Source organism: Saccoglossus kowalevskii, chromosome 1 (genome assembly GCF_978046115.1).
Source record: "Saccoglossus kowalevskii chromosome 1, keSacKowa6.1, whole genome shotgun sequence".
Classification (NCBI taxonomy): Eukaryota; Metazoa; Hemichordata; class Enteropneusta; family Harrimaniidae; genus Saccoglossus; species Saccoglossus kowalevskii.
In genome coordinates, this window is record NC_140641.1 from 29,221,110 (window position 1) to 29,237,125 (window position 16,016).

At 34.5% G+C, this 16,016-nt stretch overlaps 1 protein-coding gene across 1 annotated transcript; it reads right to left on the bottom strand.

Annotated features, from left to right (window-relative positions):
• Window positions 1–4,033: 4,033 nt before the first annotated feature.
• LOC100373570 (cysteine and glycine-rich protein 2-like) lies at window positions 4,034–13,570 on the bottom strand. The gene is made up of 6 exons (XM_002735873.4): window positions 13,433–13,570; window positions 10,481–10,603; window positions 5,927–6,089; window positions 5,229–5,340; window positions 4,727–4,820; window positions 4,034–4,418 (listed from the first exon to the last, which is right to left on the bottom strand). Exons 2-6 carry the CDS (start codon window positions 10,590–10,592, stop codon window positions 4,342–4,344), a joined length of 558 nt encoding a protein of 185 aa, XP_002735919.2. The 5' UTR covers window positions 10,593–10,603; window positions 13,433–13,570; the 3' UTR covers window positions 4,034–4,341.
• Window positions 13,571–16,016: the final 2,446 nt, after the last annotated feature.

The window sequence follows — 16,016 nt, forward strand, 5'->3', positions numbered from 1 at the left end:
CCCTTTCTTTCAGTGTACCCAATGGTGTTAGACAATATGGTGTCGCCTTCCCTGTTCAATGTGTATATATATGACCTAATTGTGAAGGTAAATAATCTTCCATGTGGCTGTCTTGTTGGCAACAAAGTTTTTTTTTAATAATTTCAGTTATGCGGGTGACATGTGTTTACTAGCGCCCTCTATAAAAAGGCTACGAAAACTTGTGAATTATTTGCTACTGATCATGATATGCTCTATAACGTGTTGGAAACGAAGTGTATGCACTTTCCATCCAAGATTAAACTGAACATTCTGCCTCCGGTTAGCCTGATGGGCCAGAACATGGATTTTGTCTCGCAGGTTACGTATTCTCACAGACGGAGCTGCGTCACGATCCCCCAAACGTTGCTAGGACCAATCACAAACAGGAAAAGACAATGTATTTTTGTGGATTAACACCTCTGTTTTTCCCCCACGCTAACCAACTTTCGCCACGCTAACGAAACAAAATTGTTGGGCCATAGAGCCACGTGTGCGCTTGTTTTTTTTTTTTTGTTTTTTGTTTTTTTTTGAGCTAACCTACTTCTTAGGACATTTGTCGAGTGCAGCTATGATGATTATAACGTATTGTTATAATATTTACTGTTCACAGTTGTAGTGTGTTTTTTTTTTAAACAAACCGACTTTTTTGAAGTTTTTTTTTTCCGTACTAGATTGTTGGTTCTTCATATGACCACAGTGTCCGATCTATGTTTGTTGTTAACCGTGTCAAATCATTTTATGAAACTTACAGAAATATTGCATATAAATTTAGAGAGCGTGCTTGTCTCGTCCAACAACAGTATATTTACTAGTTTATTGAGATGTTATGTGCAATTACGTAATAGCAAGCGAACTATTGTTTCCTGTTTATATTTTTTAGTCATTCTACTATTTATTTATTATTATTTTTTTAGATATGGACCTATTTGTCTGAAATAAATAATAATGACAATTGTTCATGGTGGAACAAATAAAATAATAAACAAATCGGCGTCCGAATATTTCCAATCACGTTCGCTCAAAGAGGAATTTTTATTCGAAAATCCCGGTTCCTATACACAAAGGCACTGTGCCTAAAACTATGGGAGCGTTATGTGATGTAAAGAGTTAGATATAATTTAGTTTTTTAAGTTAGCTTGAAACTTTGTCGCGCATAAATATCTTTCGATTTTCGTTACTGGAAACATTATTGATAGAGGGCGTAATTTGAAAGCAAGGTGGAAGAAAACGATATACGAGTAGGCTTCGCACAACAATTATAGAAATTACATTCTATATTGTCTGGTCATCGCTGTATTTTGTTGCAATACATCGCCTTCGCCGCAAACTATCGAGACTGTGATGTCAAATCATACAGAAAAACACGTATGTGAAAACTTTGAGCCATGGTGAAATCAATATTGCATTTTTTTGCTAGCATCCGGGTGGGGATTGGTTGCCTTGTAATGTACCCGCCGTTTTCCTTGAGTGTAGTCGTGACAAAGTCACTAAGCCATATTTTTCAGTCCAATCAAATCTATGATGTTTCAGTTATAATGTTGACATTTATGATCCCCAGAACACCCGAAAAAACACAGTATGTTGTATAACGATAACATTTTCCAATCACGCAATTAATTTTTTGTGTTGGAAACGGATTGAACGATTCACCTACCGGAAGCGCCCTCTACGGACCAGCCGAACATCTACCGGTATTTCCAATTTTATTCTGAAATGTAGGGATGTCATTTTTAATATCCTCAATACGTCGAGTTAATAGTCAAGTTTATAAATACATTTATTTTTGAAAAGGTTTATATTAGGAAAACTAGTTTTCCCGACAATAATATTAAAGTATACATCTAGTTCATTGTCTGTGGAGAAATAGTAAATGTATGTACAGCTATGTATGTGAAATCAAACCCGAAATACATGTTTATACCTGATGAATTTTCTGCACCAGAGACGTGTAATTATGAGACTGCTACCTATGTACATTTGCATATAAATTCTAGCCTTGGTCTCACCCGAGATAATTATAGCACATCTCACAGATGCCCTAGAAAAGCTGAGCCAGTATTGTAGTTCTTTGTAGGCACCTATCCATTCAGAGAAATTGTCAATGATTTGAAAGTAGTCATAGTAAAAACAATCCTATTTTAGGTATACTTAAGACATTTTATAAAAAAATTGTTTACAATGGCCAAAATTTTTAAGTAATTCTTTGTATACATGTGCATCACTAGGAACATTAATATTAATATTTTTGCAAGGCGACAGCAATTGAAACCCCAACCATAAGTTTTTGCAGATTGATACTGTGTTGCTGAATGGTGCAGTTTGATCTGTGGCCAAAATGTGTTCTGGTTTAAAACAAATCTTTGAGGAAGCTGTCAATTTCACAAAGAAATTGTGCGATGTCATTGTTTATGTTGTTTTAAATCCAGTAATTGAATTTGGTTCGAGTTACCCAGTGTTGAGAATGAACGTTTTCAATTTTCAGAGAATGACATATTAAAATCACCTGAACTCAGTGTTGTTAAAATAGTTATTGCTTTATGTCTGATAAACAACAGGTGATAGCATCGTGGTTATCGTACATGAGGATATCCAGAAAAATAAAAATTCAACCTACGGGTAAATAATGATTGTAAAGCATTGAAAAATATGCGAGTCCCCCCCCCCCCTCAAGTTTGCTAACACCATCCATACTTTGTCATACACACAAAATAACCTGATAGCATCATGGGACCTGGTTATGAAAAATGATTATATGTCATTCATTTATAACTTTCATAATTATGTGTAATGCCATGAAAATACAGAAGAAACTTATTTCTAATATTACAAATTTTGAAAACCTTGTGTCTTATAAAAGACTATGCTGCCCAATGGGGTCAGCTGAAAAAAATCCTTGGAAATCAATTAAAAACATTCAAAGACAACTCACTATTCCTGGTGATGAAATTAAAAAATCATTATTTTGTCGAGCAAAAGGCTATACACAGCATGTGTAATAATAATTTCTGTAATGCACTGCACATCAGCTTAGTAACGCAATATTTGAATTTGTCATGAACTCCCTTTCAGGGGAACCGCACCTTTGCAATGTTTAACACTGACACAAATGTATTTATTGATTTCATAATTTTATTTATAACTACAATCTGTACCACCACCAGAAAATAGTAGAATCATAAATCAAATTAAATTAAAATTTTCCAAATTACAAAGTATACTATGCAGAAACAACCCTTCCAGGCTATTCACATTACCAAAAAATATTTCATAGAATTAAATATAAAGATTTAACACTAGTTTCTAAATGCAGAGACAACTTACTGGAGGAAAGATTAGTTTGTGTGGAATGTAAAATAGAGATGGAATAAAATAATTACATTTCTTTGTATAAGGAGAACTGTAGAGGGCACTTCAGCCACTTAATATTCAATATTCATATACAACATAAACTAGGAATTGTTATAATATACAAACTTGTATAAATGAAATGTACAAACTGCAACTTTGTTTTTGACAAAAAAATATCCGATATCCTGTGTTTAGTCTAGTTTAGTAAAAGAGAATAATAAATTTGGAAATTGTTATTTAAAGTAATTGAACAGAAATAATGATACAGTTAAAACAATGATGAAAAATTCATTTTAATTTCATTCAATTCATTCAGCTAATTATAAAGTAACCACCCCCCCCCCAGACTCTAAATGAGTCAGATTGTACAATTCTAAAAATATTAAATACTCAATCAGGTACAGGCACTTAATTATGCAGAACAATGTCAATGGTGAAAATATTGTAAATAGATACAAGACCAATCACATGATTGGATGATGTGTAGTGTTATATTCAGAGAATTGGTCATGATCTTGGAAATAAAATACTGTAAAACAATTCAATAACAAGTGTCATCTGTGGTGACAACATTATTGTAAAGATATAAATATGTGTTTACTTCAGAAAGTTAAATGCTGATGGGAGTTGGTATTTCTCACCTCTGGTAGTGAGGTGCCATGTGTAAGTTTTCATTTTATCTTTATTTTTCTTAAAAATACACAATTTCAGGTTCTCAAAAACAACACCATACTAGATGACGACACATACTTGTATACCTGTATACCTTAACTATAGAAGAGCACCCACACCATCCACTATGTTGGAACAAAGAATTACATCTTCATTCTTCTACACAGTGTAATGAAAGACAGAATGGTTTAGTTGCTTACTGCAATTGAACTACATATACAACTACTTATAATGTTTCCAATGCACAGATTGGATAGAATGCTTTAAAGTCAGGTGACCCATCAGGTGACATTCACATGTTTAATTAGCATGAGATAAGGAACCTGCACCCTGACCAAATCCAACTCCTTTAGGGCCGAACTCTTTACCATAGCAAGCTGAAGGGGGAAAAATACTAGTAATATTATCAATATAAAACTATGAATATTATAGCAGAAAAAAATATACATCATTTGGAAGGTCATATTAACAGGCATGTAATACACAAAAAATGAAAGTATCCTTTTCACTGGGTTCACTATACTATATTACGTAACTACTAGTAGACATTGTTATTAGTGTTGGCATAATTGAATTTGCAACGATGATTATTTACAAAGTCTAGTAATCTAGCAGAATGATATTCACTGTAGCAACTGTAATAGTGAGTCTAATAAATAAAATATTCTAAGTGAATGAAATTTACCTTTACAGAAAACTTCACCTTCTCTGTCGGTGCACGTAGTTGAATCCAAACTCTTCCCACATATGGCACAGGTAAAACAAACTTTATGCCAAGACTGTGAAAATAAAATACTTTAATAGTTATGAGATTACAACAGATAAGCAGTTACAGTTGTAAGAGAGTTACTGAGTTAAAATGCTGCTGAAATGCCATTTCACTCTATGTGGTAGTTAAAATGCTAGTCTGTGCACAGTGTACGTGTGAATTTTTAGTACATGTAAATAAACAATGCATTTTGCACACTGTATCTATGTTACAGTGGACCTGTATCAAACGAAATGTCAGTGGCACATTTACTATGAACAATTCATTAACTCAAACCAGAAACTGCTCAAATTATGCTATTTTTTTTTTCATGAATACAAAAGTATACAAACTTGTACCGGTAGTTTATTTTGTATATTTGTAATTTGGTGGTGTATTAGTATTGCAATTTTGTTCAAATAATGGTGTTATTACCAACCTCTCCAGCACCAATGATTTTTTCAGCCATATACACTGCTTTACCACATCGTGGACATCTATCACCTCCCCCAAAACTACCACCCGTGGATCCTCCGGAACCTCCACTCCACCTATCATGAAATATATTATCAATCTTTAACATACACAGGAAGGTTGTAACTAAAGCTACACAAAGCTATGTCAACGATATTATGGCTCACTCGCATGTTCTTATTTGTAATTACCAATACCGAGTAGACTGGTACCGGTATGTCATATTTATACAACAGTAACTCAAAAAATATCTGTAGGACACAGTGTATGAATATCTTCTAACCCTGGAACAAACCCTGCTAAGATGGACTGAGTAAACAGACTCCTGTATAATGGAACTTATATAAACCAAAAATGAGAAAACTGTTAACTCAGTGTTTTGTTTATATAGTTACTCTAGCTTTGGTATGCACGCTGGGTTTTACTTTACAATGTGCAGTGCATGGGAATACATAGTTAAACTATATTCAGATTCCAATCTATTACCATGAAGATATATATTGTCTGAAAGCTAATTTGTCCAGGTACAATGTATACAAAATTGTCAAACAGTACAAGATGTCAAACAAATAAAAGAGTTCACGAGTTAATTTGGACCCGGGCTATATATAAATAAAGGTATATATGTGTCTGTTATTGCACAGACAATAACCACAGACTCACGTTTTCTGTGGTTGCTTGGTGCCACCCTCCATGCTAAGGGCACCGGCTCCTCCACCATAACCAACTCCTGTCGGACCAAAGTGCTTCACATGACACGATTTGCAGTAGACAACACCTTCATGCTCAGCAACAGTAAACGAATCCAATAATTTATTACAATCGTCTGATAAAAGATAAAAAGAATGTCATGTTTTATATTTAAAAAAACAAGACATGAAATGTCACAGTCCCCGTTATTTGATTATAAAGTAGTACAAGGAACATCTGCAAACAGGTGAATGAATATGTACTCTATGTGGGTACAACTCATCATAAAGTGATTTCCCATAATCTAGTTTTGTACTGACAACTAAAAACTTCCACTGACCCATGTTCAGAATCTCAGAGTACACAAGTGCAACAAAACTATTTGTCATACATGTATACTTGCTCAAGAAACTGCATTCATAAATCTGAGTGAACCTTGATGTACATGACTTCTTTGTTAATCAGGTCTTAGTATATTACCAGGACCTGGGTTTGTTTCAACATCACCACTGGGCATCAGAATCATTCTCATGTTGTCAAATACAATTTTTTATTAATACAGTAAGGTTTATTATTTAAAATGTATTCATTGTACATAGAACAACATCTGTTAATTTAAACAATTGTAAAAGCTATGTTTTCAGAGCAAGTACATGTAATAATTAAGGAAGCCAGTAAAGGTTGGTCTGCTCATAACCTTCAATGGAGAAGTAACAATAATTGTTTGAAGTCTTTTTAGTGCAGTGATATTATTGCATTTCATCATTATTAATGGGTATAAAATACTGTAAACCATTTAATTTTCACTTCTAGATATATTCAGGATTCTATGAAATTTCAATAAAGTCCCTGACACTCCATGTTGTAGGAACCCAGAAAAAATTGCCTTGCAAAATTGAAGCAGTTCACAGCACCACTGTAAAAAAAAAAAAGTTTAAAATGAGTATTGTTAAAGATATACACATGTGGGTTCATAAGACATACCGGTATGTACCAATCTGAGCAGTTCTAGAGATTAGTATCACAAGATTTTACTCTCCGTGATTCAATATCAGCCCTATGTATAACGCTGTGTTGATCAGGCGAACTAATTGACAATGGCCCTACAGGTATCGCTATGCAATCACAGTAGTTTTGTATTCTTCTTGCATTTCGACCATGGAAAAATATTTGTTTTTGAGAGTGGCCGAATTATTAGAAGAAAAACAGAAACTATTTTTTTTTAGTATAAATTCTAGTAACTGAAATGCAGGATTGGTAAAGAACAAGACAATAAGCAAGATTGATAAACCTTCAGCGAGCACTCCTGAAATTTCAGATCATTGGTACCATGTTTTTGGATACATTCAATAAAATTGGGTTATTTATTTGATGTAACGAAACATGCATTCACAGCAGACGGAAATTCGTTTGAGATGTTACTGGATTTTTGTATTCAGTTTTCCATTTCAACCACCATCATCACTTAGTAAGCTGAGATCATGCATAAATGCACAGTGTAGTGCCACCAGAAAACCAATTGCTTGAGAATATTTTGCACCATTACACCATTTCAAATATTATATTAATTCACAGACAACAAAATAAAGATTTTCAATAACATATAAGTTTTCCCACAGTTCATGATTGTATGGCAATTACATGGCTTCACCAGTTTTACTCTGGAAGAAGTTGGAAACAGATAACAGGAAGGGGCTACATGGCTACATCTTTTTTTTTTGAATTTGAATCAAGCATGATTTTTAAATTTTTTTTTTTTACAAATGTCTATTTCAGGGCAACAGAAACAAAAACAATAAATGTGTAGGTAGGCATTTTAACAATTGCACTATTAATATTGGATGAAAACGTCATTACCGATATAAATCATAATTCTGTTCAAATTAAAAATAAGATCACATTTAATTTAGTCAGTTTTCATAATTAAATACATAATAACATGTACTTATAAATTTGAATAAGGTTCAACGGCTTTTTCATTTAGTGCCAGTTTATACACCATAAAACTTCTGGTTTAGGTGTCACACTCAAAGAGTGAAAGGCCTTTGGTTTGGCATCGCGAAATGTTGGAATTGAATCCCCCCAAAAATTCAGTAAAGTTTACGAAAAGTAAAGTATTTTCTAAAAGAAGTTTCGAATAAATACAAACACGAATACATTGCTTAGTTGTTAGTACCGGTAGCAAATGATCACGGTAGCACAATCTGGTCATTCTGTGTTTCGCAAGTGAATAACTTACTTGTTTTCGAAGTATTGCAATTGTTTATTATTATTCAGTAATGATTATAATATGCACAAAAAAATAATTTGTTGAATTTTTATGAATTGGAAGTAATATTCAACTTAGTTTCATCGTAAACGAATGATTTCGGTCGAATGTAAATGCGATGCGATGCGATGCGATATCCGCCATGTTATTTCAGTACACGTGGTCATTTAAATATGTTAATGGCGGCTCAGTGACCTCGTGGTGAACGCAACATGGGATTCACCGATGTTTAGCAAGATCTTTATGCTATGATTTTGACGGGGAAAACGGCATGATTTTTTTTAAATCGAAAAATTAGTTGTTTTCAAAAAAATAAACTGAGCATTCAAAGAATAATTTAACATTGTTCACAGAAATAACAGCCCATTGTCGAAACGAAGCTTACCCATTCACGCTATTCACAATAAACATGATACTCTTGAATAGGTGTCAATGACTACGGTAAAATATAAATTAGACTCTTTTAGGCATCAGGAGTGAATGAAATATCCAAAACATTAAAAAAAAAAAACTGCCGACAAAACGGGCGATTTCACGGTCCGTTCACAGACTGTGGTCCGTTGCAGACTGCTCGACCGACCGTCCATACACGTGTTGTCACTGTACATCCGCCATGTTGAATCGCACAAGATCGCCAAAATCTTCATTGCAACTAACAGTTCAATGCTCACAACATAAAAAATACGAATATAATCATAGGCAACCTGCTATTATATAATGAATAAATTGATCGACACAGGGAAATTCTCCCCCCCCCCCCCGAGTTGTGAATATTTCGGAAATCGCTACACAAGCAAAAGACCGGAAAACGATTTACCGGTACTTGAAAACTATGTCCTCGTGAATTAATCGTTCGTGTACAATAATTTGACAGGGTATACAATTCACAAACTAGTTTCGTAGATTAGAGACAATTGTTTGCTTTTTTTGGTTTTTCACAAGAATATAAAGCTGGCAATCATCATAATATTCACGTCCGTACGTCACAAAATGTACACCAATCGTACCCCAATAAACTGGAAAACTTACCTTTGCAAACACGTCTCTTATGCCGCCTTCTTGAAGTTCTTGAAATCAAATAAAGTTACTAGTTCTTCTAGTAACGAGTGAATGAGACCACTGAGCCAAACAGAATACATGTATAAACAGTACTATAATAAATTGCACGCAATGGAGAAATCACGTGCCGTAATAACAGCAGCCTTACTCACAGATCTAATCTACTGTAAAATATTTTATTTCAGCTGGAATTATCATTCGCTGAAAAGACTTTTTCTGGTGTTTTGTATTGAATTTATTTTCATTGATTTTTGACAAGTTGACTGTAAAATATAAGAAAAGGGTATATTCGCTGGATTTTATTTTAACTGAAACATTCCTTCAGCGAAAATAGCAAAAAAATGTTGCAAGCAAAAATAAAGTATTTTACAGTAATTAATTTATTCTGAGCATGCGCAGACGTTTTGTCAATGTTGCCGGGAGAGGCAATTTTTGATAAAATCGTGAAAAAGACCCACTTGGGATTTTCAGATCTGGAAAAAAAATTACGTGCATACTCGGAGGGGACATGTTCATCAACCTGCCAAGTTTCACTGATATCTGCTGTAGAATTTCTGAGAAAATGTTGGAGACGTAATTATGGACATAACCTGAATTAGTAGTCCCCTTTTCAGGCTGCGCCTGAACGGGGACTAAAAATGTATTTTAATGTATGCAACATTTTTGAAAACCATGCAGAATGCCAAGTCTGTTTTATTTCAAGGAAATCCAATTAATCAAATTCAGCAGGATTGGTAAACCAAATTTATGTTATTTATAACATGAGAATAATAATTGCCTTTTATTCAGCAATATATAAATAAAGACTGGGAAAATGTGAAGTTGGTTTTTCCCAGCTGCCTAACAAAATATGAAATGCCTCGAGAATGAAATAAAACATTTTTTGGAATAAAATGAGGAACTAGTGGGACTTCAGATAAATGTAATGTAATGATGTTAGGTATGAAGTTACCAAATTTAACATTACGACCATTTTATTCACATTCTAAAGATGACCCTGGGTAACATAATGCCTTGAGTATGTATCTCCAAGTCCATTATTGTTCAAGACAAAAAAAATCCCAAACTTTATTGATCAAATTTGTTTACATTCATTCTGTTAAAAATTATTGAATGTTTCTATGGAGAAAATGGCAGCACAAGATAATTCAATATAGTGTCAAACTATTCCTCGTGTCAATAATTGGAAGTCTACTCACCACATTTGAAACACATTTTATGCCACTTTTTGCCAGCGCCCGACACTTCCTCTGCTTGGTAGACCGATTTCCCACATTTACCACATTTTGGACCACCTCCCCAACGCGACATAATGATGTAATCTGATAACAAGTGACAGAAATTCAGACATTATGCAAATTCATTCCACATGTATTTGCTCTAATAAAGCACATGTTGCATAAATTATATATACTGGGTTATGGCAATATGATTTAATATGTAAGCATTTTACAAGTTTGACATGATATTTATTTTTTCATAGTCAGATGGATATGAAAAAAAAACAAATTTTTTTCAGAATGATTTTACATATCACAAAAGTATGGGAAAATAAAGCATTTTTAACCAGGACCAGTGAAAAATACAATGTCTTGAAGGGTACTGTTAAGTAGACCAGAACTGATGAAATCATCATGGGTTCAACAGACATGTAAATTGAATCATCACTACATACAACTTTGGTAATATGTTTTCTCAAATCACATATCTTTTTATATCTATGCTTTCAGAATATTGTCTTAGCTTTAAAAATAATCAAGTTGGAGTATTTTATGTTAATTAATTCAGGAATTAAAATTGAATGAATTATAACTCGAACTACAAACTGATAAAAAGAAAAACAAAAGTAATCTAATAACAATCTGATATAGGTATAGTCTCCATAATGATTGCAATGTGTAATTAAGGTGATCAAGCCAAGTTACAGAAAATAAGCAAAAAAATGGTAATTAACTGGCAAAAAAATGATGGAGTGCATACCTACCATTACATCAAATTGAAACAAAATAAGCTATTACAAGAAAGCTGATGAGATTAGTTTCAGGACTTGGAGGTAGAGAATAAATATACAGAATTCTTTAAAAAAATACTTCACACATAAATTTTTCCACGGAAGAGAATCAGACTCAGATGACCATTGGAAGCATAGCTGACCAGCATTTTGCCCAAACAATAAATTTATAATATTAGCAATGAGTTAAGCAAGAATGCAAAGCTCTGCAAATGAAGCATTCTTGTTCTGATGAGAAGCACTAGCTAAAATTTAATTTTCAATAAAATCTATAAAGCCTCCTTGAACCTAGCAAGTCAAGGATTTCGAATCTCAGTAAAAGTTGAGTGGTGCAATTAAACTCTTCACAAAACTGGCATAATGTTACACTTAATCACTAAAAATACATCCAGTTTAAGCCAGTTCACTCCTTCAATGAATTCAGTTACAATTCACAAACACAACAGTCAAGTGTTTTATTTGCTCTTTTTTTTTTTTCATTCTGGCTATAACCAGGTAACACCGAATTTACCACATTATTATAATTCTGATTATTAGTTCACAGTATATTTGATTTTCATTAAATCCATATATAAACTGTAGAATGATTCCCCAATAACATTCTCACAAGTTCTACTGTGAGGAATTTTCCCAATTTGATGATCTTTTGGTATATGACAAAATTTTGCTAACATTGCTGTCACTCGATGTTGTAGAGAAATTTCCACTGCCACAGAATTTCATGATTATCGCCAACTCACAAAAATGCTCTTCTTGCAAAATTAAAGCAGTTTACATCATATCTGCAATGTTGGCTAATGTATAGGATAGCAAGAACCTGGCTGGTTAATAAAGTTAATAATTTAATATGCAATACAATTTTTGCTCATATCTGATGAAGTTAAAATAAGAAAGATAAAAGCCTAGCCCAAACATCTTGAATTATACACAAAACACACTGAGTGAACATGAATGCTAAATGCCAAAAGCTACATGATGTATTCAATGTCATTCAAGTTGTTGTGGAAACAATTTGAGTCAGAATTAGTGCAATCTGATATTTAATAATAATAATAATAACGATTTAATAATAAAATTAATTTTTAAAATACTAGCAAACTATTATTTGGTTTGGGCATAAATTTCTTAGCATAAATTGCATGCAATAAAACATTTACTTTAGTAATCCACATACATGTTGTATTCAGAGGAATATTGATACATTATGGCATGCAATAAAACATTTACTTTAGTAATCCACATTCATGTTGTATTCAGAGGAATATTGATACATTATTGCAAATACATTATTTATACACCTATTATCTGTGTGAATTAAGTTTCTGTCACACTTTTTTATTTAGGCAATATACAGTAAATTTAGGGAAGATTATTTATGTACCCCACTCCAAGGGGACCATCACAATTCCATGGTGTATGTGGAGCTAAATTGAAAAGCCCTACACATACACTCATTATAGTATCTCTACTTGTTAGAGAACAGATTAGATAATTTGGATGCATTAACATGCTTCTGTCAAATTCCCTTCAACAATTAATTATTTAATCTCAGTGCCTCAACAGGGACTGTGATTTAATGTTGCCATGATACCCTTGAGTTATGCTGCCCCCCTTAGGGCACAATGTCACGTCCACTGGCAATGCAGATTCGTTTCCAAGCTCACACGCAGACTATTGGATCGCTACACTTCCCTGGCCTGTGCGATTCAAGCCATGCAATATAGGGATCTCCACGATCTGCTAGACCTTGATTATGCAACCTCGTCGTGAACAGTACACTCTTGTTTAATGTGTGAAACGTCCTTCGTTTCGAGTACCAGTTTCATCGCGTTGAGCGTCGAACATTCGAGTAGGACTTCCGCATTAAATGTTAAATACTCTGTACCAAACCACGGGCCATCATCGCCGTAGAGAGTTCGCAATTAGTGATTTGCCCAATTCTGAATAAATTCATCATCAATAATATTTAAAGGCACTTGCAAGTTTTCGATTACGATTTATCGAAAGTATTGCCAGAACTAGCGGTGTGGTCACACCCACCCACTCATCAACCACATGCATAAACTGTTGGTGATCCGAACTGTACGTCATTCGACGAACCACGCAACACTCACGGACAGACAAACATTTAAACTGTTACCTGTTAGGATTTAAACAGCGGAGATACAACTTCAAATACGGTTATCGACAACTAGTAAATGGACCCTACCAAAGAAGCTACAGCGGCAAACAACTAAATGAACCCGGTTGGACTTTTTGAATGGGTTCAATCTTTTGCACACCGCACCAAAATGTCGTAATTCACTAACTATGCTAATATGGGCATACTTGTCCTTGGTTGGAAACCCAGGTAAACACAGCGTGGCGTGGCGGGACACACATCGGACTTATTCTGATTCGTATCTTAGGTCATTTGTGGCGAAATATTTAGTAAAAGCTTGATGAATCGTGATTCCAGCGATCGAACTGACAACGCTTTCTACCCACATCGTTCTGCGAGTAGTACAGTTGATATACCATAAATAATAACTTATTTATTTATTTTATATTTTTGTAAATGATTTATCTATCGTGTTCGATATGGGTCCCATGCGATGCATGTTAATCAGATCATTTGGATAAGTTGCGGCGCAGACGACTGATTTATTGACATGCTGGCTAAAACGTTCTTTCATCGATAATCTAGAAGCGTTAAAAAACATTGTAGCGAGTAGCGAGCGGTATTTCATCATACACATAATACACATTTGGGAAATTATCCCGTATGTGTCGTGTATATGATACAACATTAAATCCACGGGCAATAACTAGATCATCAGTGTGTCGTGCTGTTCACGTTGAGTGTGCCTTCTCCTGACAAGTTGTTAGCTGGCCCCACACGCCCCGTGACGCCGATGAGAAAGGCAGACATAATAATGTGCCGCTGGATAAAAGAACATGTGATATGTGCAGCCAAAATATAGTTGAGGATGAGCAACATTTTGTAATGAAATGTCCAGCTTACAGTCACCATAGGGACAAATTATTCCTGACTGCACAAAATAAAATTCCAAATTTTGATAAAGAAAATTGTCAGAATAAATTCATTTTGATTATGGCAAACCATACTCTAGCACCAGCCTTAGCTGTCTTCTTAAAAAACAGCTATGGAACAAAACAGCAACAACTATCAGTGTATTAGGCCACATTTTGTGTTCATTCCATATTCTGTATTCACTATTGGCTGCAAATTGTCTTTATTGTTTTTGACTTGTTTTATTTTTTTTAGAAAAGTTTTTATTTTTTGTTTTCTTTTTTAGATTGTATTTTTTTTAAATTTCTTTCTGGAAGACCCTTTTTATCCTTTCCTAAGGATTTTATGCGTCTAATAAAAAATATGTTGATGAGGTGGGGGTGGTGTGTATTCCGAGTCAGACCTGGTACCCATGTTAAAGTATAGCTTTTCAAAAAACAACAAAAAACATCTAAACACGTACTTATTTTTGTGAAATTATACCCCTTTTCATCAAGTGCAGAAACTTAAAATAGGTACCCTATATACTGTACATACTAAAATCATACTGTTTCTAAGTTGAGGTAACATGAATTCATGAGATTCCTTTTTTCACACTTTATTTGTATACATGTATTTTAAAATATTCGACCCTAAACACAGTACACGCGTATAACGCGTCAAAAAACTAAATAACACCCCTTTTACGCGTTTTTTTTCTTCAGCTTGCGTACCATATTTTATTCAGAGAACCCCCTGGGCCTTGATGGTCCATTCAGAATGCCGGTCTATTACTAATATAAAATACAGTACAAAAATTAGTTACCAACCCTGTGTGGCTTTGAGTCAGCTAAAGTGAATAACATTTGGATCACTAAATCCGATAAGAAATCCGAGCCAGCAAATCGTTTTGACACAGATTACTATAATGGTGGGCCATTTAAAAATCAAGGAGCAATCTTTTCACGTATTGTGTATCCAGTAGAGCTTGTTGTTTGACCTTTCTTTTTCAGTATAGCCATGGAAGGTACTCCGGGGTTACCTTCCATGGTATAGCGAAATTGTTATAATGTATACAACCAATGGTGGTCGTCGCGCCGCGTTCTGCTCGATATGGGACTCATAGCGACCTCATAGCGACGCGTTGCGGGACGACCACCGCCCTTTAAAGAACTCACTGACTTTTAAATACGGGAGAATTGTGCCCACAAGGATTCTTTAGCTGATCTGGTCAGCAAAATTTTGTTAACTTGCCAAATGTTTCTCGCCAATTTTTCGCCCCAGAAAAAGTTGCACACGTGCGGAGACACAGTAGTGTGTTACAAAATATAGAATATAATCCACCGACGAGGGCGCAGCAACTCACGGCGACTCATGTCAAGACAGCTCACCGATTGTTCAGCAATAATAAGTACATGTACTCAGTTTTTTTTTTTTAATGTGCCATTTTGGTTGACATTTATTACTACTTAATAATAATACTCGACGTAAACAGCTGACATGAATCACTAATACAATGCCATCTACGCCGAAACTGACTAAAATACACTGCTGCCGCGGTATCAGTAGTGGCGGCGGCACGGGGGAGGGGGTCAGAGGGGCGGCCGCCCCTTCGAAAAAAACGTTTGGGGCGTCGCCCCTCCAAAATCAAGCTGAAACCTTTTGTGTCAGCAAAATTTGCCCCTCGAAATGCAGGAAATAGCGTTTTAGAGGGTCTAGATTTCAAAATGTT

Bases quoted from the DNA above. Each gene is read 5' to 3' on its own strand.
- LOC100373570 (XM_002735873.4), bottom strand. From the start codon at position 10,592: ATGTCGCGTTGGGGAGGTGGTCCAAAATGTGGTAAATGTGGGAAATCG. The intron at 6,090-10,480 runs GTGAGTAGACTT...ATCTTTTATCAG, and splicing joins TAAAATGTGTTTCAAATGTG to ACGATTGTAATAAATTATTG. The intron at 4,821-5,228 runs GTTGGTAATAAC...TTATTTTCACAG, and splicing joins AAATCATTGGTGCTGGAGAG to TCTTGGCATAAAGTTTGTTT.